General features: G+C 40.3%; 2 protein-coding genes across 4 annotated transcripts; one reads left to right on the top strand and one right to left on the bottom strand.

Moving 5' to 3' along the window:
* Positions 1-1,784: 1,784 nt before the first annotated feature.
* Positions 1,785-7,445, bottom strand: LOC116246442 (serine/threonine-protein kinase KIPK2-like). Of its 3 annotated transcripts, none has more exons than XM_031618317.2 (3): positions 7,149-7,445; positions 3,657-5,524; positions 1,785-2,773 (listed from the first exon to the last, which is right to left on the bottom strand). In XM_031618317.2, exons 2-3 carry the CDS (start codon positions 5,345-5,347, stop codon positions 1,921-1,923), a joined length of 2,544 nt encoding a protein of 847 aa, XP_031474177.1. In that variant the 5' UTR covers positions 5,348-5,524; positions 7,149-7,445; the 3' UTR covers positions 1,785-1,920. The 3 variants fall into 3 exon arrangements, with proteins under 3 accessions (XP_031474177.1, XP_031474179.1, XP_031474178.1); XM_031618319.2 differs by having other exon boundaries at positions 3,657-5,593; XM_031618318.2 differs by having other exon boundaries at positions 7,132-7,445.
* Positions 7,446-15,343: 7,898 nt separating this feature from the next.
* Positions 15,344-19,436, top strand: LOC116246446 (serine/threonine-protein kinase D6PKL2-like). Its single transcript, XM_031618325.2, has 2 exons — positions 15,344-16,146; positions 18,261-19,436. The coding sequence occupies exons 1-2, from the start codon at positions 15,533-15,535 to the stop codon at positions 19,060-19,062; spliced, it is 1,416 nt and encodes a 471-aa protein (XP_031474185.1). The 5' UTR covers positions 15,344-15,532; the 3' UTR covers positions 19,063-19,436.
* Positions 19,437-26,245: the final 6,809 nt, after the last annotated feature.

Here is a 26,245-nt window from a genome sequence, read left to right on the forward strand (position 1 = left end):
AAAGAGAAAGAGAGTTGCCAAGGCCCACTTTCCCTAAACTCTAGTAAAGTTTGACAATTACCCGACAGTTGCAAGTGGTCCGGACGTAGTTTAAAGTTGATTGATTTAAAAGGTACCAAATTCAATTCTGATCCGACTTCCCGGCACTTACTCGAATCTCACCCATTTGCAACCCTGAAGCAACACAGGAAAGGGAAAACAAAAAGTAATAAAGCACCTGATCCTCGAGGAATATAAAACACTGTCCCATGATGTGAAACCAATTAACGTGATGATTACTTGCCTTTGTAGGCACTAGGTAGTAGGCAGGTCAGATAATTTATACATATGGCGCAGCAGCTAGCTGAAGATGCAGAAGCTGATTGTAGGCCTAGAAAAAAAGCACCAAGCAAAAGCTGGTAAAATTGCAAGTACAACAATGATAAAAGAGCTTTGTTTTAGTTCAATCCGCAGAGGCATGATATGACCAGTTCAGATAGGCTCTCTTTCCAGACAGCATGTGACTTTGAAAAAAAACTAAACAGTAGCTTGACTCCCCAAAGGCAACAACCTACTGAAAGGATTGTTTCGACTGCGCTTTGTAAGTGTCCTATCTCTGGCATGCATTTCCACTTCTAAAGTTGAGTGACGAAAGAGTGGCACGTTTTCTCTTTCAACCTTTTTCAAGTGCAACCTGAAACACTGTATGACAGTGAAAAAAGACCAAGATTTACTGTGTAAATGATATCGGGGCAATCAAGGTTGACGTAAGTGGTACAGAGATAGCCTGTTAACAATGCAACATGTCAAGTCTGTCCGCCTAGCAGAGGGAAACAGTGTTTGAATTCAAATGTTAAAACCAACATCCCGAATTGATAGCAGCATGTGAAGCATTTATTTTTTTCCTTCCAAAGATCAGACTTTAAAGTTGAAAGTCTCCCCCCACAGGACATGGCCACGGGGAAGCGTCGTTAATTTCGTCTAGGTGTAGGGACAGGCAATGCTTCGAGTAAGGAAAGAGTCTGTACTCAAACTACTTGAACAGAAGAACCACCAAAGGAAATTACTCCAAGTTGGACACTCTGCTGCTTTGCACAGGATTCTTCCCCCTTAAAGGGCACACGAAAGAGATACAGGTACAGAGAAAAGATCAGTGTGGGTTCCACCTAACACTAACAAGAATCAGAACTCGTAAGACACTCTAGGTCACGCCTAGTCTATTCATATCATTTCACATCAGACACAATGATCATCTTTCCGATAAAGAAACCAGTGGCTCTCTGTTTTATGTGCATGTAAATACTTAAACTAGTTATGTAGGTTATGCAATTTAAAAGACATTCTTGCAAAACATGTTTGGCTTCCAGGATATTTATGAACAATTTTGATCTTTTCTATTACCAAATTTTTATTGTTATAATATTTTTGATTTTTTATTATTAGAAAATCTATTTAAACTAAAATTAATTAATTTAACATATATTTCATATGAAATCATTTTTAGAATCACATCTGCAAAGTTAAATTGGGCAGCAATTTTCTTTTTCATGCAACAGTTTGGTTTTGATTGCCAATGCAAGTGATTTAAAATATATCCATTCTATTGTGTACATATAATTAGATCGTGTTCACGAAAGTGGTATTATTCTATCCACCTTTCATTTTTTTTAAGAAAAGAAACCCATATATAGCTCTTACCAAACAAAAGTGAGTGACAAGGTGGAGAACATTGTTTATATATATATATATATATATATATATATATATATATATATAGAGAGAGAGAGAGAGAGAGAGAGAGAATGTTTTTGTGAGAACAAATTTATCATATTATTCACAACATTAAGAGCCTTTCACCAAAATTCACGAATTCCCTTGTATACATACAGGTAGAGAAGACAACAAAACGAATACAGCAAAGGCCCGAGTAAGCTACTCAGACTAGAAGAGTTCGAATTCCGAAGGCTCTCCTGTTGCCTTCAACTCCATAGACTTCTGTTTACCCTTCTTCTGCAAGGCCACAGTAGGAAGGGCGACTTGGGTGGCCTTCGACATCTCGGGAGGAGTGGAGCACCGGATCAATGCCCAATTCAAACCTTCGAAAAATGGATGGCTCTTGATCTCTGCCGCCCCACGGTCATACCCCAACCGGTTCTCAGGTTCCTTTGACAGCAGCCCTCTGATCAGGTCTCTCGCATGGGAGCTAATATTTGGATTTTCCGGGAACTTCAGGTTCTGGGCAACAGCATTTGCTAATGTCTCCTGGTTGCCTGCTCCTTTGAAGGGTGTCCTCCCGTAGAGAAGCTCGTAGAGAAAGACCCCAAATGTCCACCAATCGACTGCACTGCCATGGCCGTCTCCTCTGATAATTTCTGGTGCGAGGTACTCATGGGTTCCCACAAATGAGTTTGATCTTGCAGTCGTCGGCTCTACCACGAGTTGGGGAAAAGGGCCAGCATGGACTGAGGGATCAGCTTTTGTTCTCCGTGATTTGGCCGCCACGGGCATCAACTTAGGTGTGAAACATGGAACCTGGACCCAAGCTGGCTCCAGACAGAGTGGATCGATGCATCTGGGCTCAGAACCAGATTCAGAAAGCCTGGCGCCCTCTAACTTCACGGACGACATGTCGAGGAGAGTCGGTTTTACTGCACATCGCAGGGACAGATCAAAATCGGATAGCATAATGTGCCCATCTTCTCTGACTAGAATATTTTCAGGCTTCAGGTCTCGATATATCACACCCAGCATGTGCAAGTACTCCAATGCAAGAAGGATTTCGGCTGCATAGAACCTGAAAACACGATCATATAGCATAGGTGAAACATATCATATAACATACTGAAGCAAATTGTGCAAGACCGAGTGGACCAGTAGATGCAAAGTAAAGATTTACAAGTACTGGCCTATGAATTATGCACCATGGTACCTACATTACTGCATTGAAATTATCAGCCGCAAAAAGACCAAGGAACACTTCTCTTCTCCTACAGGCCTACTCTCTCTCTCTCTCCCCTACAGAATTTCTTTACACACACACACATATATATATAATTATTTTTCCACTAACGGTGCCTACATTTTCAAGAGGGGCATGAATGACATTGGGTCCACTACGGGCTGACAAATGGTTTAGAAGGAGACCTCGTAAGTGTTAAAAGTAGCATACAAAGCGGAAGACATAAGCGCACTTAGCAGAGATGGATTCACAAATATAATTCAGTGCCAATGGAAGAAAAGAGAGATTAAAAAACATATATAATCCAAGTTGTAGTTATGCAGATTGCAGATGATAAAAAGAAAAGACAGGCCAGGTGTTCCTGTTGACAAACAAAAGCTAAATGGTGGATAAAATACTTGGTGATAGTAAATATACTGCATCAACTGCATGCAGCATGATATTTTCAAACAATTAACATTCCATAAGCAACTGGACGCCAGTCGTAAGACCATTACAAGACAGGCTAGAGAAGATTGCCCTGCAGAAATTTAGATGTATGTGGTACGAGAAAGTGGAAATAACGAGTAAGAAACAAAGCAAGTTGCTTATAGAAATGAAGCAACTACTAACGATCCAATGATACACAAAATGTATTGCTCCTCACTCAAGTTTACCATTCCCCAAATAAGAATTTGACCAAATTTCTATACGAAGAAACTTTATGCACAATTTCTACCTTGCTGCCGACTCTGAGAAACTTTTGCCTGGCTGCTTCTGCCGAAGCACATGAAGATCTCCACCAGGACAGTACTCCATCACCAAGCATAGAAGCCTGTCGGTGGCAAAATGAGCATAAAGTGTAGGAAGAAATGGATGATCCAGCATATGAAGAATCTCCCTTTCAGTCTGTGCCCTCAGCATTTTCTTTCTGCTCACCAAGAATTCAATGTCCATAACCTTCAAAGCAAATTGGCAACTGGTACCGACGAGTTCTGCAAGGTACACACTACCAATATCTCCACAACCAAGCCTCCTAATCAGCTTGAAATGCCTCAGTGAAAGAAGTCCGTCATGCATCTCTACATGGCGGATAGCTACCCATCTTGAATCTTTTGACATATGAGGCCTATTACCATGACAGCTCGTAATACTGCAACTGCTCTCATCACTGATGCCACTGCTGCTACTATACTCACCAATACTGCTCAGGGAGCTCTGAGAACACTCTCCCTTTTCTCTAGAGCTTTCAATTTTTCTGAAAATACCATTTTGATATGTGTTACCAACATTCATAGACTTGTAAGGCTCGACCAAATTGTTCATGAGGATGGGGGGATCAACTCCAGTAAGACCATTTGAAGAGCCAGCTGCAGCAGATTTGGCCTCAATACCAACAATCTGTTCTTCAGAACCATCAGTTGCCACGCTTGGTTTGTCTGCAACTGTAGCCATGAGAGTGTCTTCACCATTATCATCTAAGGCAAGGGGATTTTTTGGTGCACAACCTGGGTGCAGATTTTCTTTCTTGATATTATGCTTCTCAGTCCTGTGAACAATCTTTTTCATACCATGGTTCACTTTAGAAGTATCGGTTTCAGAACCAGGAGTGGGACTGCCAAGTGAAGAAGATACCGAAACCAGCTTTCGATGGTGGAGCAAGTTAGGCCCGGATCGCCTGGGCCAAGGTTGAACTGTCATTTTTGAATCTCCATCCTCCTTGGCTTTTGTTTTAATTGGTTTTAATGATGCATCAAGTGCAATACCATTTGTAGACTCACATTTATGTACAGTGGAAGACCACCTAAGTTCCCTTGTAGATCCAGTGTCTGGAACAAGGCTGATCTCTTCTGAACAGCTTTTGTCCGATGTCTTGTCCGTATTGCACATTTTGAAGGCATCTATGGTACCATAGCCCTGAACAGTATTTGCTACTATAGAATTTCCAGCCTTTATAGACTCACCTGCCTGAATAACAAGTTTACCATGTGACCTCTTAGGGGTGGAAGTATCAGATAGATTAGATATTCCATCGGATCTTAGCCTCCTTTTCATAGAGGCCATCTCTGAAGCCTGAGAAATGCATAACCCTCTCAATGCCTGCTTCAAAGTAACTGATTCAGAAGTACTAACTCCTGATGTACGTGACAGTCCACCTCTGATTGGTCTTTTTGAGGGATTTTTCCATGGAGGACCAGCTGCGGACTGTTGACAATGGCCAAATTCCTTTGATAAATTTTCAAAATCCAAAGCTTCAAATAGTTGATTAATTTTGCTTTCAACTGCATAGTCTCGCGATATGATTGACATCAACTGTTTTCCAGCCTTGTTTCCAGGCTTTGAGATGCAGCATTCTGAGCTAGTTTTTTTAGAAGCATGAACAGCGCTCACCAATTCTTCAATTTCAGAGATATCAGAGACTGAACCCATCTCCTATATTTCGTGCACGAGCAGTGCTACTCTAGTTCAAGTCTGCAAGAAGAACAGGCTGAACAAGAAACAGCAGCATTGCTTGAAACTAGCCTATCTCCAAAGCATCCCCTTGCAAGTAAATCATGTCGACAAATTCAGCTATATGGTGGGATTTCTCTTTGGATTCCATGGTCTCTGCGAGCACATAAAAAAGGAACTTTCATAGGTCTGGATGGGGCACAGCAGCACCATTAACAGCAAAATCTATCAGCAAATTCTTGCCATTGGTAATTATTCACATTAAAATAGAAAAGAGTAACTTGCTTCTATAAAGAAAAAGAACAGAGAGGAAATGAATGAGTCCAAATAACAAGCATTTAAACCTGAAAATCACCACTTAGATTAGGCATTTACTCAATCTAAGCCAAATTAACCAATAGAGAAAAAGAAATAGCAAAACAAAAAAGGGGGAAGAATTCACTACCCAGTTCCATACACAATACTAGATTTACTGGATGTGAGAAATTCATTGCAGCCACCGGATAGTCATTGATTTTTCCCAATCAAATACGTAATCATCTGATCGTTCAATTTAACATATATGTTAAACTTAATAAACTTATGCATCAAAACGAAAATTTCTCAATCGCTGGTTACTAATCTCCAAAGTTGGGGATCCATAAAAGATATGAACAATAAAAATATCAAAACTAATTCAATTGTTAATTTTTCAGACGTTTGGCGTGCTTCTATACAATCTAAACCCTTATCCTAACAAAAACTTCAACTGCATAAAGGAACCTAGCTTGGGAAACGGTCTCCAAATCAACCTTCTTCATCTCAAAAGAAAAGCAAAGAGAAATGGTCCAAAACATGCGGACTTTTTCAATTCAATGTGTTCATGCCAATCTAACCGAATTTCTAGAGGGTTCCCCTGAAAGGCGTTCGTGTGTATCTATCCACATAATACATTCAATATAAGAAAGAAAAATATCACAATTTGTAATGGTTATTTGCCCCTCAATTTTGAAAAATTTCAAGCAGAAAAGGGAAAAAGGAAAGAAACAAGAAAAACAGCAAAGGAACAAAAAAAACTCAATCCTCATAGAAAAAATGCATAAGTGGTTCCGATAAAGTTCAAACCATTAGGCTCCTTTGCAGCACGAACCTCAACCTTCACCACATAATACAGAAGACTAAAGCCATCAAACAAGAGAAAATGCAGCACAAATTCATGCATAAGAAGCCTTTAGGTTCCCCGAAAATATGAAATTCAGATGATACACCAGAATCATTCATCACAATGTCGTTAATGCTAACACAAGAAATCGAATCAATTAATCCAAATAAAAAAAGGGAAAAGAAAACGTACAAGTATAACCAGAATACTTGTCGATAATCGTCACAGCCACAAGTTCAAATTAATAGATAAACATGCACAACTACTTCCCAGAGAAAAAGAAAGGCAAGGCAACAAAGCACATAAACTTCACAAAGAAGACCAAACGACAACCTTCGACTTCACTCCTACGGTACAAGCAATTCAACTACACAGCAAGTCTGACTGCGATCCTCTGTTCTACCTAAACCTAGATCCGGAAGACACTCCACCAGGGAAAAAAAAAAAAAAGGAAAAAAGAACCAAAGAAAGAAACCACACCAATATCCCCAAAAGGTCCCGACTAAGAACACGGGACATCTCAAAAATGGCTACGGTACGCTATTCCAAACGCCGACGAACTGAAATAACATAAAGAAAAATCAAAAGACAGCGAACAGAAATTGGAAGCAACAAAATGTACCTCCCAAGAAACCCTACCTCAACTCCACTGCTCCGGTCAATGACGACAAACGATCATCACCGGCCGGTAGGAAAACACAGGGAAAGAAACCAGCTGTTTGAAGAAGACGAGAGGAAAGGGGGTTTTATGAAGAATGCAGGAGAAGAGAAGGGGGGAGGTAGAGAGAGAGAGAGAGTGAAGGAGGAGGAGGAGGAGAGAAATAAATGAGGGGAGGGGAGGGGAGAGGTGGAAATGCCGTCACGAGAAGCGAACTCCTCTTTCCTTCCTCCTTTATCGCTCTCTCACTCCCTTTTCTTTTCGCTTCCGCAGAAGCAGAAATCTCTCCGTATTAACTCTCAGGCGTCCCCTTCTAAAGCGTCGCCGCTTTCCCTCCGTCACGGCCACAGTGTGGACGCCGGAGCCTGAGAACGGATTGGACCAAAACACCCTTGGAGAATCCAGAAGGTCACGAACGCATCGCTTCTCATTCCGTTCCCGCCTCCCCTTCCCAGAACGGGGAGCGGCCGCCGAGACCCTCCCGTCTCGGTTTCTTCCTTTTTTTTTAAATTGGACGGAGAAGGACCTCACCTCGTTGGACTTCTGCTGCTCATATTGCCGACAGACATGTAGCGGGGTAAAGGAATTCAGATATTTTGGAAGGTTTCCACGGACATGCTCATGAAATCTTCGTGATGTAGTAAGTTTTTAAAACAGCATCCCAAGCATTAACATAGTTTACATTATCATCTGAAATTCCTTTTCTTATGGTTGCCAAATTAAAATAATTTTATCTATAGAAATGACTTTTTTTTTTTTTTTGTATCTAATCACCACAATATCAATATGTTTTTTATTATTATATATGGTAGGAATTAAATTTGAAGCAATCTTCTTATAGGCTTAGGCAGTGAGCTTCATGTCATGTCATGTGGCTAGATAAATATACTGCCATCCATGTACAAAAGGAATCCAAGCATCATTTTTCAAAATTTGAAGTCCAACTGAATCTCCCTCCTCTTGATAAATATACTTGTATTCTGCAGCAATGAAACAAAAACTATCACGACAAAATTTCTATTCGGCGTCATATTTACAGTTTGAAACTAAACCTAACTTCCTGTAGCAAAGCCAGAAATATTTGAATGAATGAGAGGCATTGACACTTTCAATTGCAATTTTTAAAGGGCAGATAGGTGTTACTGCTGACTCCCCTCTTCTCTTCCTCCTCTCAAAATAACCACTTTCTAGTGTCTCTTTGAAAATTTTGGAGCTACATATATCTATGCTTGCAGAACTGTGAAAGGAAAAACAAAAGAAACATGAACTTTCTTTTTCTTTTTCTTTTTTCAGGTGATCTTTCGAAGAAGAATGGACGAGGAGCTGTTCGTCCCTCGTTTCCTTCTTCTTTCTCATAGTGTTCCCGTCCGTCTCTGCGAGCCCCACATGCTTTCTTAAAAGCAGATTCTTCCAAGAATCCGATAACTCGGTCCAGATGCCGTAGTGTTGAACACTTTTTCATGTTGTTAAAGCGTAATTTAGTGAAGAAAATGCTCTGGTTCTCCCGCCGTCTCGACGGCCGCCGTAAAAAACAGAGAGAAGAGACCGGGAGTCGAGAAGGGCTAGGTCAGCAAATTCCATCCGCCGTCCCGTGTCTTGGAGTTATGAGGACGAGTGATTTTTTGTTGGTTGTTGTTGGAAATGCCAGAATCGCCACTTTCATTTGAATCTAGCTACTTTTTCATGAAAATGATTATTTTTCTTCTCTCCCCAACGTGTGTTCTTCAAGCAAAAAATCTCTATAGTGTTTTGATTTCTATTCTTTTTTTTTTTTTTTGTGGAGAAAGGATTTATGAAGGCAACAAAAAAACATGGGGTCCCTAAATATTGAGATGTATTTGGTGTTAAATTTGTAAGTTGTGTTAGGATGGTGCAAACAACGTTTTGTGAAATTTAAGTTTTGTGATAACCTAGCTTTTTAACTAACTTTTACAACAGCGTTTGCATGTTAGGGTACCACTCCAATTTTACAGGATGCCTGCGAAGAGACACATATTTATTTGGGTAATAAGAAAAAAGACTATATTCTTGTGAATAAACTAGAAATCAGTTTAGATTGTTAACACCGATTCTATGTTAAAGATTGAGACAAATTCATCAAAACCACAGCCTCAGTAGTGTTCCATTAATTTATGAATGTACCCTGAACCCAATGTTCCATCAACCTTTGGAACAAAGTCATGAATCTAATGTTGCATTCATGTTATTTCCTTGCACACATTATTTTCCTTACAAACAGCAAAAAATAAAAAAAGAAGGCGATTCCCAGCATTAGCAACTCATTTTCATGAGAAAATAGAGTCTCAGCTCTCTCCATATGATTGCATTTCCTAAATGAAGTTCAACAACACTAGGTATGGTTTTTCTCGTTGTTTTGGACGCCAATTAATGGGATCACGTGAACTGCTGCTGCAACCGGTGGATGATCTCAACTAGCCACACCCGTAGAACATGGGAGCTGCGTTGCGTAGGGTTTTGAGACCCAAAATCCGACTAAGTTCCCAAAATATATCCAGAGGCAATTTCTTTTTTCACGTGCAACTTGCTGCCCCGTCCTAACTACTAAATGGTTGGCTCAGGCTGGCTGCGTTTTATAACACGTAGCTACGCTCGATGGCCTCAACTATATAATGTTGAGATTTTCTATGGTACCTCAATGTATCTCATAAAACGCTTGAGGCTAGAGATAACAACCACACCTCTTGCATAGTTAGACTAATTTGTATACACTTAGCCTTATCTATATGATCTTAAGTGGTTTGATAAGAAATATAGATTAAGAAAATCAATTTTCAAGTTAAATGTGTTTTTTGAACGTTAAAATGTGCAAGGCTCTTATATATCAACAAAGTTTGTTAGTTCAAAAATCAACATCAAAGCAACTTTAATTAAAACACTCGTTACCCTAAATTATTATTATTATATATCTTGTTTAAAATATTTTCTAAATAGCCTGGTTTTTGTTGTTAACTTAAGTGGTTTTGCGTGGCAAAGTACAAAGATAGAACAGCTAACAAACAAAATACACAAAAAGGACAAAAAAATTTCGGTCTTTATAAATGGAAATTCAAATATGATATGTTGGATGCAGAATGACGATCACTAAAAAATGGTTACCACAAGAGCATTACCAATAGTGCATGTTATAACATCACGATCAAACAACTGGCTGCATGGTATGCATATTTTATGACAGTTTTTAGTTCTTTTTTTTTGTTAAAAAAAAAAAAAAGCCCGTCTAATCTAACCATAAAGGTATCTCGTTATCAAAAGTGTCATAACATAAATATTTAGTTATTTGTTTTGAAAAATACACTATGTTAAAAGATATCATTGACGGTGAAGTAGATTATGGTTCAACATCATGATCGCCAATGGAAGCTGCAGTCGTTTTCGACTTTACTCTCACTGCCATTAATCATAATGAGGAGGCCCTTCGATTCCATGATTATACGATCAGTACTTTTCATGCACTCATTTCGTGATTTCTTGTTTGATTCTACACGCAAGTAACCTGCAAGGAACTTTAAGAGAATCGTGGTCGTCCTATTTATCTTCACTACCAGTGTGTGGAATCCTAGTGTAGAACAAGTTCAGTTTGTCGTCCTTTCGTTTTCCAATCTTTATGTTATAGACCTACCTACCAGATTATGCTAAGAGATGCGTCCTCCATATTAAACTCCCCACTTCCTTCAATCATGGGTGTCTCAAATGCAAACTCCCCAATAAGTCAGTAGAAGTTCATGTTGGGCTGGCAGTTTTTACCTTTCTGTTGAAAATTCAATGATGCAATTTCCTTCTTTTAATAGCGACGATACGCATAGAAAACAGTGTTAGTATTCTTGAATCAGTGAATCGACAACTGAAACTTAAAACTATTAAAGAAGCGACACTTGCTCAATAAATTCCTTAAGCTTTTTATGCCCTTAAAAGTTTTACAGAATTATTGCATTAATATGTTGAATAAACTTCAAATTTAACTCATTGATTCACATTAATAGGACAACCAGCACCATTTTCAGGCGAAAATGGGGAGAACAAAATTCATAACGTGGAAGAGGTCACATGAAATGATTCAGATAGAGCGCAAGGGATGTGCAGTGAGAACGTTTAAGATTTTCAAACTTCCTTTAATTTTTTCTGAACTCGTTTTTGAAAAGTTTGCATTAAAAGCAAGAAAAATGAACAGAATAATACTTTAATCGTGGATGATAGTATCCGCGGACATGGCCCCATTTGCCGTGCATCTCGATGCGATCTGGAACCTGATACCGACAATCACAAGACAACTTTGCAGGTTGACAACCAAAAGCCTTTTACAAATCCTTCAGTCGTAAAAATATGGGATCAAATTTTATAGGAAGCTTGCTTTAGTCAACAAACAAGAAGCGAAGCGAATTGTTTCTTTCGTTGGTATTTGCAGAATGCATATATAACTGATTTTATTTATTTCAGTCTATATACAAATGTTTTCAAGTGCATTAAGTAGTATTCGACAATATATGGCAGAAATTTTCCTCTAGCTAAGGCCAGTTTCTTCTTGGCGTGATTTCATTTATCCCTCTTTAATGCTCCAGACTGTCTTGCTATCCAGTTTAATGTGAATGTTGTAATAAATGATCCTATGAAGTAAATATGCCAAATCCATGAACATGCTATTCTAATTAAAGAAAATGCAATAAAGTGGCTATGCTCTCAGAATATTAGTACGTAGGATGGATGCTACTCTGGCTGAGCCTTGAATTTTGTACTAATGGTTTAAAAGACATCATGGTTAAAAGATCAGAGCCAGCAGGTCTCTCACACCAAAGTGACAGTTCCTTTTCTCTACAAAGGCAAGATAAAAGTTTTGACTGAATGACAAGAACACACTTAAGTTTTGATTTCTTTCATTTAGGATCTCATGTTTCTCACCTAATCAAAGCAGTTAAATGAGGAAATTAATATTAAGATTGTTTTTTTTTTTATTTAATCAAAACTTGAGCTGCTTTTGGGGAAAATATTCCTTTCATAGACAATAGTAGTTTGTGTGTGTGTGTGTGTATATATATATATTCTTCTGCTGCTATTAGTATGACGTTATAAATGCTCCGCCACATTAAAACTGTGGCGCCTTTGTCAACCGGAGCACAAACGAAGAGTAGTTCAATTTAAGGAGATTCTGACAATCTATAGGGCCGCAAGGACCGGTCCATCTGCAATAGTTACCTGCCTCAATTGCAGCGGAAAAGGAAAGTAGATTTCCATCTTTTTCGTGTTTGGTTTCGGTCTAGATCAAGTTGTTCGGCGGATTTCCAGGTTTCCTACGTGTTTCAGGATAGCAGAATCTTGAAATACGTAGTTGAAACCTGGAGAAAAGTTTTGATAATTATTTTTGGCATTAGAGGACGCTGTTCACTTAATGGGGGTTGTCTCATCTTGATAACTGAGATAAGCTGCGGCTGCGGATCACAACGTCGATAAATTGATTTTGCATCTAAGTAGTTTTACGTTCCTATTTGCACATTGAAAGTCATGCGACTAACATTCTAAATTAAACATTTCGTTGATGGAGGCAAAATTCTGGTATCACACTTTTGTCTCACAAGATGAATCTTTTGAATTTTTATTTCAAAATTGCGTAAGTACCTGAAGGAAAATTGGTACATGAGCTTGTTGATCAGCTTATTTATCAAGCTTGGTTGAGTTTCCTTGCTTAATCAAGTTGGGCTCTGTAAGTTGGTGCCCAGGATGCAACTTCATGAAACAAATTTTTAACAAAACGAGTATTCACAAGAGCAATCTTTTTATGTTTCATATTCCAAACGCAACCTAAACTATGTTGGGAAATTTGAACTATGCATGATCTTCTGCTTTGATAATTTTCTTTTGAATAAAATCAGTGATATAAGAATCGGATCGCCAAACTGCCGATTCGTTAAATGATTTAATTACTGAACAAGCAGCAACATTATTATGTATATATGTAAAATTTTTAGACGATCAATTAGTTGATCGAAAACAAGAAAAAGTCTTTGGAAGCATTTAAAAAAATAAAAAAATGTACGAGATATAGCAAACACAGTTGTATCTCCAACGATCGAATCGAATCGAATCAATTTCATTTGATGAAGCAGCCAATTCCGCAGATTTTTTCCGCGCTCTGCTCGGGCGAAGGTTCAAGACCGGCAGTAGTTTAGTTCTTCCTCTTGAGATGGTCAATGATAATTCTTGATTCATGGTTCCCATGGAAGATGCCGCAAACATTTCAAGTCTACGTCTACTTACAGGTTTCTAATAAAAACATCAGAATCTCAATATTTCATAAAGTTGGCAAAGTTCTTCGACTCCCTGAATTCATGAAACTGGTTAAGTTTTTCCAACTTTCAAACAGGAATTGAGGACAAATCTTGGTATCCGACGAGCACAGCCGAATCATAAATTCAGATTGAAACTACCAGCAGTTTGATTGGACTAGATTGGATGCAATTCCATAGTTGTGAAGGGCTTCTGCATGAGCTCTGCAGCTTAATGCCATTATGAAGAGACCCCACACCACCATATTCAAAGAAAAAACGATCTTCTCTGCCATATATATTGGATTCACAGATGGAGCAGTTTGCACATCTATTACGGCTCCGCCGTAACGCTTTATTAATGTTTCAACTACATGGAAACACAAAAAAGTGATACTTTCGATTGGATCCGGATCTTAACAAGTATTTAGACTCGTTGTGGGGTTTTTATATAGTTGGAGGGGAGCCAGATCAGACCTGCCCTTGTTTTGAATCGGGCAGACTTGGATATATATATATATATGTGTGTGTGTGAGAGAGAGAGAGAGAGAGAGAGATTATGAAAGATATATAGATGCTGTGTGTCAGTGGGGAAATGTCAGACCGGGCGGCTATGTTTTCTGGTTCGTTTCAAGTTGGAATATGCTCCAAGACAATTTAAAAGTTCAAAAACTCATTCATACTATTATAATCTGTGGATCTACAAAATCAGACCCGCCAAGGATACTAGTGGGGGTAAGACATTGTTTGCATTCTCCTGGGGGAAACTTGTTTGGCTGTTGGTACTTAGGATCTGATTTTTAGATCTACTGAAGCTGCCAGGAACCAGGTCTACCTTGGCTGCCCATGCCACTCGAACCAGTAACGAGCCACCTATCAGTCATTGGCCAACCCCATAGGAACAAGATCTTCAGATCGAAGCAATTATGTAAATGAACATGAAATGGAACCAATTTGTGGTTTGGAGGTTGATTGACCTTGAACGAGAGCTGCATCATTTTAGCCAACAGATTTTTTAGTCCTTCAATCTAGCACAGTTGATGTCGAACTCGCTGAATTCTTACCTCCCTCGAAAAACGATCTCCATAAGCCTTAACATTTCTTCATTAACGTCCCTCGAAAAACGATCTCCATAAGCCTTAACATTTCTTCATTAACGTCCCTCGAAAAACGATCTCCATAAGCCTTAACATTTCTTCGTTCTTGTCATATTGGAGTCTTTCAGGTCACCTCTCCATACTTTTATTCTATATGTTTTAAATTTTGTATAATTTTATCATATATAATAATGTAGCCCCAACTGTAAGTCTGTAATCGATGTCATTAAAGCATGCCGTATTATTATGAGGCCGCTACAAGGACATAGTTACCGTTGGAAGCAAAAGAATAAACAAATATATACGACCAAACTTTCGAAACGGAAAAGAAAATTAAAGAAAGAATGAGAAAAGAAGAGGGTTCACGTCATATGCTCAATAGCTTGCTTTCAACACACTTTCCGATTATCATCGGTTTAAAAGAAAAAACATTCAAAGTGAAAATTCCATTTACAATGTTGCCATGACATGCAGGGTCCTGTTGCATTTCATCTCTATGGCGATACGTGGGTGGTTCAAAAGATAAACAAATATCGCATTAGAATCGAGTTAATAACTGATTTCAGCTTCAACTGCTTTTTTTTGAATTAGTGTTGAAACTAAAATCAAGTTTGGAGTTTCAGGTCGTCCAATACAATCACACTGCTCTGCGCTATATCTATACAATAGTTCTAAACCTTCAGATCAGAGCGTACTTGGCCTAATGTCATCCAAATTGACCAACAAAGGTTTTTTAAAATTGTTGAGAGAGAGAGAGAGAGAGAGAGAGAGATATGGCAGGGTGAGCGCCATTATCGGCTCACCACATGGCTCGTCGCCCACTCTGCCGGCCCGCGCCCTCGCACTCACGGGGATCCGAGCTCCTTCTCAACCCCAGAGCTTCCGCTCCGGGAAAAGAAAACTTAAAAAGGAGGAGAGAAGAAGAGGCAAGGTAAAAGGAAGGAGGGACTTCCCCCTGCTCGCTCGCCCCCTTGGCTTTTCGCCTACCATGTGATGGGGACTTCCCCTGCAACCCAACCTTCACCCAAAGGCCCCAAAGTCAATCCCCCTGTACCAAAGTGTTCGACCAAATGCCTCAACCAAACCTCCACCCTCTCATCATCCTCCTCCTCCTGCTCCTCCTCTACTGATGCCACCTTAGACGAAGATCTCCTCAACATAAGTTTTGGGTCTTCGTCAACCGTCACCACCACCACCACCAGCACCACAGACATCAAGTGCAGTACCAGTAGTAGTACAGCAGCCGCCGAGGACGGCGGCAGCGCCTGGCGGTGCCCGCCACTGGCGATGAGCGACCTCCGGTTCCTGCGCCGGTTGGGGAGCGGCGACATAGGGAGTGTGTACTTGGTGGAGATGAAGGTGTCCGGGGCGGTCTTCGCCGCAAAGGTGATGGACAAGCGGGAGCTTGTGAGGAGGAATAAGGTGGGAAGGGCGAGGACGGAGAAGGAAATCCTGGAGGCCGTGAGCCACCCGTTCCTGCCAAGATTGCATGCCGCCATCGAGTCCGGCCGGTGGTCCTGCCTCGTCACTGAATTCTGCCCCGGCGGGGACCTTCACGTCCTCCGCCAGCTCCAGCCGGCCAAGAGGTTCGATGAGGCCGCCGCCAGGTACGTCCTCTCTCTCGCTCCCCCTCCTGTGCGCTTTGGATCCTGCGCTGAAATTACTGCGGTCGGGCTTACCGATATTACCATTATCCTATTCTTACTTGAAGTTGGCGGTCATTCTTTTCCGTGTAAGCAATGTTATCACAAGAAGAATAATTACTGTTACGTGAACATGGTCTTAAACTGGGCCCTGCCTGTAAAATAATCCCACTTTTTTTCCAGCCACAGCAAAGAGAATGATGATGGTGGTGAATCTTGACCATCCCAGTTCCCACCATGATAACCATGATGATGGTTGTCATCGTCTTGGTCATTATCATCACCCCGTCGCCCGAGGCTTTCTCCCTACTGAATGATTACCAGGCAATATTGGTAGCCATTTTCATCATCGTGATGGATACTAAGATCAGGAACATTCCGTAGTTTTGGGCTTTTCTGTGATGGAATGGTGACCGTGTCTCCGACATAGAGGAGAAAGGAAATTGTTTTGTAAAAACTGAATTGAAAATCTCATGGCTATTGCTCTTGCTTCATATAAAAAAAATGTAGGATGGCCTTAAAGAATGAAAGCAACCAAAAAATTGCATGGTGGATAGGTTATGAACCCAATTGTTTCTCTTTCTTCTTTTTTTGTTTTAAATCTGCGACCAAGCCAGGAGGAAACTTCTCCGTTGTTGACCATACTTTTGGAGGTACTCAATCGGCAGAAATGTTCGAAACTCTTGTATCAACCTACTTGGACATGATTCTGCAGCGCTGTGAACTCGTGAATTCTGAGGCTTGATGATGACAAAAAAGTTGCCAGTGTAACATGAAGCGTATCCTTATGGACCAGTGTTTCTCCGTCCAAATCGCAGGAGAATGCCTCCTGCAATGGAAAACGAGACAGAATACCTTAATTCATGCTAGAAGAAACCATCCCTTTTTCGTCCCTATTGCATTAATTTCTGTGAAACCGCAGTTATCTTGTGAAGCGATACCTAATTGCTGCCTTTTGTCAACCAAAGAGTGATATAATTCAAATAGATGTTCAATGATCATTATAAAATGTGCTTTAGTACTTACAAGATGGTAGGTGAATATGAGCTCTAAAGATAGATACAATTTTCATTAGCCTTGCAGAAGCCCGCTTTGGTTAAGCGGCCGTTTTCGTAATTTGAAAGCTGAAGTCATTTTTTTTATTATTATTAGTTCACAGCAACGGAACAAATTCCGAAACATCTTTGTCTTTCAGAAAATTTTCTGAATGGCTCGGATCCAGGTTTGGTTAAGTCAATTGGTCCAGGTATTATCTATCCCAGTTGTACATCTACCTTCACTTGCATGATTCATGCGTCCGGCTTAACCCGCCGAGAGAGTAGGTCCAGGTGGGTCTCACTGGGCCTTGTAAAATAGAAACAGAAACTGGCTACACCCGGTTGGCTCCTTCTACGCTGGGTCCAGACAGACCCAGATCTATGGCAGAGGTCTTATTTAATGCATCCGCGATAACTTCACGATGTACATCAATACGGTATGTTGGACTGCCTCGCTTTCTGGGCAATTGCATTTAAACTCCACACCTTCTTTTGTGCAGAAGCATGCACTAAAATAGATTTTTCTGAAATTGTCATACTCATCTCTGTGTGTGTGTGTGAGTGCATGTGCATGTGCATTCACTCCGTAGTCCCAGTCATCTTGTTTTGGAGTAACTGTGGTTACATCGGATGAGATTCGTATTAGAGGTGAGCTTTAAGGCCAGAAGAACCTTCAAGATCGGTGTAGCCGAATTCCACCGATTAGATATTATATGTAGTAATTTACAACCAGAGTATCTATGGTGGTGCTTTTGTTTGAATCCAGAGAGCAGATTCGAGGAATCCACGAAGCGATTCGCAGCTTGCGATGGCATCAAATCCATCTACAGTCTTTTAACAGTTACAGCAGAAAATCTTTCAAGGCCATCATCTCCATTTTATCTTCTCCGCTTGGCAATATGTGAACTCATCTGCTTAAACCAATCTCTTAAATATATTCACGTTCTGAATCAAAGCCATTCTTAAACAACAGGAGATTAGAAATTTCTTTATTTAGTTTTTGAAGTTTTGGATGTTTGATCTCTTGGCTTTGGATTGTAGATTCTATGCTGCGGAGGTGGTCGTGGCGCTGGAGTACGTCCACATGTTGGGGATCGTGTATCGTGATCTAAAGCCGGAAAACGTGCTCGTGAGATCGGACGGTCACATTATGCTCACAGATTTCGACCTCTCTCTGAGGTGCGACGCTCCGACTTCCGCCACCTTTCTGCTCTCCGACTCCTCTTCCGGTCCCAAGTTCGGACCCGACCCGAGACGCTTCCCGGCCACCTCATGCATACTCCCCGGCTGCATCGTCCCTGCGGTCTCCTGCTTCCACCCCATGCGCCGCTGGAAGAAACGCTCAACCAAGAAGTCCGTCCCCGACGTCGTCGCCGAGCCCGCCGACGTCCGTTCCATGTCATTCGTCGGCACCCATGAGTACCTCGCGCCGGAGATCATCTCCGGAGACGGCCACGGCAGCGCGGTGGACTGGTGGACCCTCGGCATCTTCGTCTTCGAGCTCCTCTACGGCGTCACCCCCTTCCGGGGTGCCGACCACGAGTCAACGCTCGCCAACATCGTCGCGCGCGCGCTCGAGGTCCCCACCGGGGATGCAGCCGGCAGCGTGTCGAATGCGGCTCGGGAATTCATCGCCGCTCTGCTGGTGAAGGAGCCGGAGAAGCGGCTCGGCTCCACCTTGGGCGCAGCAGCCGTGAAGCGCCACCCTTTCTTTGATGGGGTTAATTGGGCGCTGCTGAGGTGCGCCACCCCGCCGTATGTGCCGCCGACGCCGTCGGCCTCCCGCGCAGCTGATATGGCTGCGAAAGACAGCAGTTCGGATAGCAACGTACCATATTTCTAAAGACCTCCAGTCTGCAGCTAGCACTGTCTGTTGACATAGCAGCTGGCTTTTCCTATTCTGTGCCGTGAATATGCATAAGGCAGGCATGTGATGCAGTAGAACCATTAGGTTTCAGTATGCCACCAAGTTTTCTTTCTGCCGCTGGTGGAACGGCTGCAGTCATTCATCTCGTTGATTGCTTAATTTGCTTAGTGACCAGCTGACCGTTGTTTCTTCACCCTTCGTTTGGAAGTTCTAATGAATGACTTGGTTGCACTTGCTCCATGATCTAAGAATCATGAATTTCTGGCAACCCACCTTCTATATTTGTTTGTTTGTTTTTCTTCTTTTCTTTTCTTGGATTTGCATGTGAGAAACTATAGGAGATCGCTGTTCTGCACTTTGTGTACTCCAAAGAATAATTTTATTGGCCTTGGGTGCATTTGATGATTAGCTTCTGTTAATTAAAACGGAACGGTGCTAGATGCATGGGTTTTAAAAATAGCACTGCCGGGCAGCAGTAACATGAGTGAAACTGATCCATGGTATGGTGCTCCATATACACGAAGAAGAGCTAGTTGTTGTTGTTGATTATGATGATGACCATGATGATGTTGATGATGATTATGGTGCAACAGCTTTTTATGCGCGGGGTGCATCGTGCTATCATAACCACAGGCAGTTCTTCTGATCATGGATGTGCTCGTTCATTATCAATTCGTATTTGCATATGTTCAACATATCATTGTTTATTTTATGTCATTCTTTCTCTCTGTAATTGAAGAAAATTAAGAAACAAAAGGAATCTCTCTCTCTCTCTCTCTCTTCTCGCTTTCCAAATTCTGAACCTGACCAGTCGGTTACAGAGCCATCACAGCCATACAATCAAAATGCATAGAATAAGCCGAATGGAAAAGCTGACAATCTTTCGGATCCAATATTCTTGAAATCTGATTTATCTGACATGGCACTTATGAACAAAACTCATACTTTTTTACCGGGAAGTTTATCCTCTGCAATTACTAGCTACAGCTTCCCCGACAACTCTCATTCTTGATCTGGGTACTGGAACCGGTTATATTTTCCTCCCCCCCGACGTTCTGAATTTGTCATGCCTTACAGAGCATGACACCAAAGCAAAGACGATTAGCGTCCGAAGTCCCGAAGTCCCGAAGCTTCATCTGCATGTGAAAATTTTCCGACAATTAAAAAACAGAGCTGGGGTTAATTTCATTAGGAAACGAAAAACATGTAGAGCATTTACTATTTGAGGATACCTTAATTTTAGATAAATCACGTCATGAAGACTTCCACAAACGTTCTTACAGATGGTTGCGTTTCTTATCTATGGTTAACCACATACATAGAGGCAAGGCGGAAACAAGCGTTTCTAAGTTTATGAGGTGCATGATTGCTTCAAATTTTAAATTCATAGATTTGATGCAGCATGTTTTAAAGTTCTACGCTTTAATCTATGGTTCATCAAACGAATTATTAATCTTGGGTTGGATTTCAGATTCACACTTAGATCCTCTTAATGACAACTGATCGATGATCAGAAAAGGAAGGGATTGATCTTAAACTACTGTTCTCAAATTAAAGTAGATGAAAGGAAAGGGAACCCATCAACATATTAGACATCTAAGACTCTGAATCTTGTAGTCGTTTGATCATTGGGTGAAAGCAACCAGATCTATAATTGGGAATACAAGAAGAAACAAAAAGTAACATGGCTTCAGCATGATGATAAAAAAATTATACACTTGAAATTTTGCGCACGAGCTTAAGTTCTTGTTTCAAAATTGGAGAAACAAGTATTATTTTAATATATTGGCGCGGGGCTTTTATTTTTTTAAAAGAAAAGGCACATGAATCCTGTGCTCAAGAAAGGCAAACTTGATAAATACTCCAACAATTGATAAAAGGAAGAACGCAACCAACGAAAGTAAAGTTCGGCGAGAAAGAAGCGTACACGCATTTAGTGGACCAGAAGTCAATTTCTTTTTGGGATCTTTTCTCCTTGTTTTAGTAACTAAAACTTTCAGTTACGTTGCATAGTGCAGCAACCCAATGGGTCATTAATTGTTTGAGCTGCTTCCAAGTTTTCAGTTGGCGGAGTCCCGCGATCAGGCAATTAAAGTTCATAATAATCGACCAGGCAATGGCAGATTTTCAGGTTGACATCTTGCGGTTTTCTTACGTTAAAATATAAACAACGTCAAGCTTACTGAAATAGATGTTTCATGTAGATTAGTAATTTAGTTGTGTGATCACGGTTAGGCATGCGTATATGAAGGTTTTACCACTCTTACTACCGCTTGCCATGATCCTCGGTCAGATCTAAGTTTGAATTAGAGGCGCATATCGCTTGCAGGCTTCCTTTGTTAGTTTCTTCAGAGATGGCAACAGCTGCTACAATTTTTCTCCATGGTTTGAGAAAAGAAAAAAATTTTCTCAATTACGTAGCGGACACACAGCCATTCGCCAACTAGTGGCAATATATTTCTGCAAGCTGATTCGACATAAATGATCAGAGAAAAAGAAATCTGTCTCAGACAGCAGGGGAAGTTTCTGTACGTCTTTTCTCTCTCTCTCTATTTCTCTCGAAGTACGAGAGCTTCGGATCCTGCAGTATGATTATTATTGCTGCCATTAATTACCACCATTAATATTTTGTCTTTATTCTACTTTGGAGTTGCCAGCCATTCGATAAGTGTAAGTAATGTCATCATTACAGGAAGAAGAAGATAAATATTAGTTTTAAGCAATCGTGCTAAGTACGTGCGCTTTGGATCCTGCGCAAAATTACCGTATTTAGTTTCGTTATAAAATAATTCTAGTTAATTGCATAGACATCCAACCTTCTAACGGAATTTACAAGGCCGTCCCCCCTAAATATATTTAAACAATTCGCCTCGGTCCTTTTTGGGTAGAGGCATTTTTTGAAATCTGACCGTACTGGGTCCCGCTCGGGCCCCAAACTCAACCTGAGTTTAGGCTATACTGTTCGAGCCTAGCTCGAGACCGGGCAGGGCCCTGGATTGAGCTAAAATAAAGAAACCTTGTCCTCGCGGTTGTATCTATTGCATTTTCTTAAGATTCTTATATTTGAATGTACCATTAAAAATCAAATTATAGTAAGAAGGAGTAGGAGTTATCTGTATTGGTCATATTTGTTAACCTAGCCCAGCCCGGCCCAGTTCCATCCTTAGTCAAAACCCATCTGCGTTTTAGTTAAACATCTTAGGTGTACTGTTAATTTAGGACGATGGTTACCGACGGTCTCTTTTCTTTTCAACATTCACTGAACGCACTATATGTTTTTTATTTATCATGATCTTCAATAAATTTTATACATGTCATGTTTATTAATGGTCATATACTCGTTGTTGCGCCCTTACATAATTTGCCACAATCACTCTTTTACATTAATCATGTTAGCTACTTCAATCTGGACAAGCTAATAGTTGTATGGTAATTAAAGGAAGGATACTTCATGTAATTCAACTTCGTCAAAATTTGAGATTACATATCATCATTTCTTTGAAATTTCTAGGTGGATTTCGCATGAACTTAGACTAGAAAATGAGACTTCTCAGACCGAGAAGACACAACAACACGTACGTGTATGAAATATGTTTTGCGTTAAATAAGAAATTTTACACTTGGATTTAGAAATTCGTAAGTTCAAATTAAACGAGAGAGCAATGGGTTTGAACTAGGAAGCTCTATCTTTTTGTTCAATTGTAAATCAATAATATCAGAGAACAAGTTTCATCTCCCCTAAAGTAGAGACTTGCATGAGATTAATGCTTACTAAAGGAAAAAAAAGTATGACAAAGGAAGGAAATGCCAAAAAACAATATATATATATATATATATATATGTTGTTAATATATATATGTATATATTAACAACATAATATAAGAAAAATTGGATGTGAATTGTACCTTTTAGTGAACCAAAAGTATATCGACCTCCTTCTTGTGTGATTGGTCATAAGTCATCACTCGGCTTCTTTACCGAAGTTGAGCAGTCTTTCCCCGCGAGATTGAACAGGGCGTGCTTCAATTAAGCTTCATGGTCTTCGAACCTGGAAGTCCTCTTACCTGCCTCCGACTCTTCAGCTGGCCAGAGTCGACCTCATATGATGAACTTGAGCTAAGACAGAAACCTCATCACTGCTGGTGCGCCTTGGCTTCGGTTTCCAAATCCCTTGAAGCCATCGCACCCGCCATTAGTTTGCCTTAAACTTGAGAAGATGACGAACAGGTATGCATGAGAGCACGTAGCTATGTATATATAGAGGATCTTCATATATATAATCATCTAACTTGATTCCTGACTAGTTCTATGGGACGTAACTATTTATAATCCTCTTTGGGAAATCAGCTTCATTCCAACTGTCATATTATTCTTTTATATGTATATGACTTAGATTTCATATATACAGCAAGTTGTGCAAAGGAACACGTGTTAAGTGTAATATTTTTTGTTCAGCTCATTAGAAAGAATTATCTTCTCGTTCTCTTTCTAGGTCTGAGCTTCGGATCCTGCGACGCCATTAATCGCTATCATTATCTTTGATAATTACCGGGATCTACAGTCGTCCGTAACGTGTAAGTAACAAGCAGCAGGAGAAGGAAAAGAACAGGAATAGTTTAATCGGACGTGCTTGGTACGTGCGCTTTGGATCCTGCGTTACGTTGCCGTCATCTTGTCGTTATCGGCATTATAAAAATGCTTTTACCATATTCTACTGGGGATGGATGGCCACTTTTTCACGCTTAATAAATTACTTAAGACTGTTGGAGATGAATAATTAAGTTTACCCTAACGTGGTTGCACCGGAGCGCCGATGGTTGACTTCTTGTGACCACCGATAATGGATGATGATGATCATGATCATCATAATGTCTTCATGGTCTTGCAATTAAGGACGTTTAAAGTTTATTGGCCTCCAAATTCAACTTTTGTTTCTGCTTAACCCTGTAATTAAACCAGGGCACTTCCAGTTCAATTGAAAGCTAATTTACCCGAATTTAATATAACAAGTGGTCTTGCTTGGTAGTTAATTGCTGTCGACATATCCAATGGCCGGTCAGCAAGAAAAGGCAAAAAAAGAAAAAAGAAAAACAGAGGAGAATATAAAGAATATTCAAGGCGTTTAATTTCTCTTTTCTAAAAGAAAATGGAAACATAGGTGCCTATTTGGAATTAGACTTACCAACGTGGCCCTCGATGAAATTTCATCTCTCTCTCTCTCTCTCTCTCTTCTTTCTGCGCGGGCGCGCCAGTTTTCTTGCTTTGCGTGCCCTTTGGACCCTGAGTGTCTGAGTGATTCACCAGCATATCATATTCTACTGGGGATTAGCACAGAAAGAAAAAATAACATAAATGCGATTGTCAACTCTGGAACGAGGGACCTGGCTCATGTTAAGCACAGAAAATCTTATCCTACAAAACAATCTTATCATGCAGACCAAGTTCAGTGGAACTTTCCGCCAAGTTCAGTGAAACTTTCCGCCATGGCTACCTCCACAATCACCACCACCACCCATCATATTTCTTGCACTCATTTCCTTCCTATTGGGGCCTTCTTGTCATTATGTATAAGCCTTGCAGATCTTCACAATGATAATTAATGGTGATCATTTTCCTCAAAGTGAAAAAAGTTAAGTTTCATGGTGATTTTTGCAGAGACCATTGTCATCATCATCTTCACTGTCGACTTACGGCGCCTCTCTCTGTCGTCCACATTATCGATTTACTGCGCCTCTCTCTTTCGTTATGCAAACGCTTTGGATCCCCGGTGTAATTACTGTCGTTGTCAGTAGGAAATGCTCCCGCATTATCTTATTCCACGTTCGGATTAGTAATTTTCCTTTGCGGGGTACTGCAATCAACAGAGAAGAATAGTATCCACTGTTGAATGAACAGGGCCACTCTGAGATGATGGGCTCGACTCGTTAAAAAAATGAAGTCGTCGGGCAATTTACTTGGATAAATTTTCTTACCAAGAAGATGACAACCATGCTCGTATATTACGTGATCTCTGCTTCTTCATAACAATCATAACGACGAAGGCCTTCATCATACGATGAATGATGCGTATCATTGCCGTCTACACTTAATTATGTGCCCCTCAATTTATAGTCATCATCATCCTAATCATCATTATGATCACATAGCGCATGATTACTATTCATTTATGATTTATGATGCACACACAATCTTAAATATTTTTTTTCGGGGTCGGGTGCATTTGAATCCTTCATCAAGCCGTGTGATTTGGCAACGATTAAACGGGCCAGGTGCTTGATTACATATGGTTAATTAACCAAGTATCCATGGATTCAAGAGCAGCCCCAAATCCCGTGCTCTTAGATCTTGTATCTTCGGCAGCCCAGCTAGAATAGCAAATCAGGATTTGAGGTTTTGAATTTTAAGCTTTACCTACTCTTATCCATAGTTTGATAGCCATGCAGGATTTTGCTGTGAAAATATGCAAATCGTTTGAGATTATAATCACATACATCCAAGGCGCAAAATATTATAATTCGGATGACATCACGACCAGCTACCATGTGCATCCAATTAAGAATTCATCCACGCACAGACAGATGCTTTGTTCGAGCAGAAGAGACTGAATAGCTTGTTTTGTTCAGTCTCATGCCGACAAGGTCGAATATAGAACTGCGGAAACTACGACTACATGATTAATCTTTGTTATTTGAGCCAAAAGTGTTCTCAAGTCAACCGGTTGTGGGAGTAAGCTCGATCTTTTTCAAGTCAGGTTTATCAATAATAATCTTGGTGTTTCTCCCTTAGCTGAAATTCAATTTAAACTAAAATATGAATTACATAAATATACATCGCCCAGACCATGTGCGGGTGCGGCACTCATGGTAATGTTTTTTTTCTTTCTGTTGAATTAACGTTCACTTAATGTAGAACTATTATATAAAAACAACTTGAAATATTATTCGATTAAAGGACTGATTTCTAGCTATTGTTTTGCCTTCTATGATGGGCAAAAACAGTAAATGATGGGATTTGAGAAGAATATTCCCCCAGCTGGTGAACCGTCACTCAAAGGGCGCGGTGCCATTAAATAGACCAAAATGGTTCGTTGGTTTGTAGTATTAATTGCAGATATTTGTTTTTTTCAACCATGCATGAACAGGATAGCACTTAAGGACCC

The sequence above is a fragment of the Nymphaea colorata genome, chromosome 1 (genome assembly GCF_008831285.2).
Source record: "Nymphaea colorata isolate Beijing-Zhang1983 chromosome 1, ASM883128v2, whole genome shotgun sequence".
Taxonomy (NCBI): domain Eukaryota; kingdom Viridiplantae; phylum Streptophyta; class Magnoliopsida; order Nymphaeales; family Nymphaeaceae; genus Nymphaea; species Nymphaea colorata.

Excerpts from the sequence above, each read along its gene's own strand:
- LOC116246446 (XM_031618325.2), top strand. The coding sequence starts at position 15,533 with ATGGGGACTTCCCCTGCAACCCAACCTTCACCCAAAGGCCCCAAAGTC. Across the intron at positions 16,147-18,260 it reads TTCGATGAGGCCGCCGCCAG|ATTCTATGCTGCGGAGGTGG; the intron begins GTACGTCCTCTC and ends TTTGGATTGTAG.
- LOC116246442 (XM_031618317.2), bottom strand. The coding sequence starts at position 5,347 with ATGGGTTCAGTCTCTGATATCTCTGAAATTGAAGAATTGGTGAGCGCT. Across the intron at positions 2,774-3,656 it reads TTCTCAGAGTCGGCAGCAAG|GTTCTATGCAGCCGAAATCC; the intron begins GTAGAAATTGTG and ends TCGTGTTTTCAG.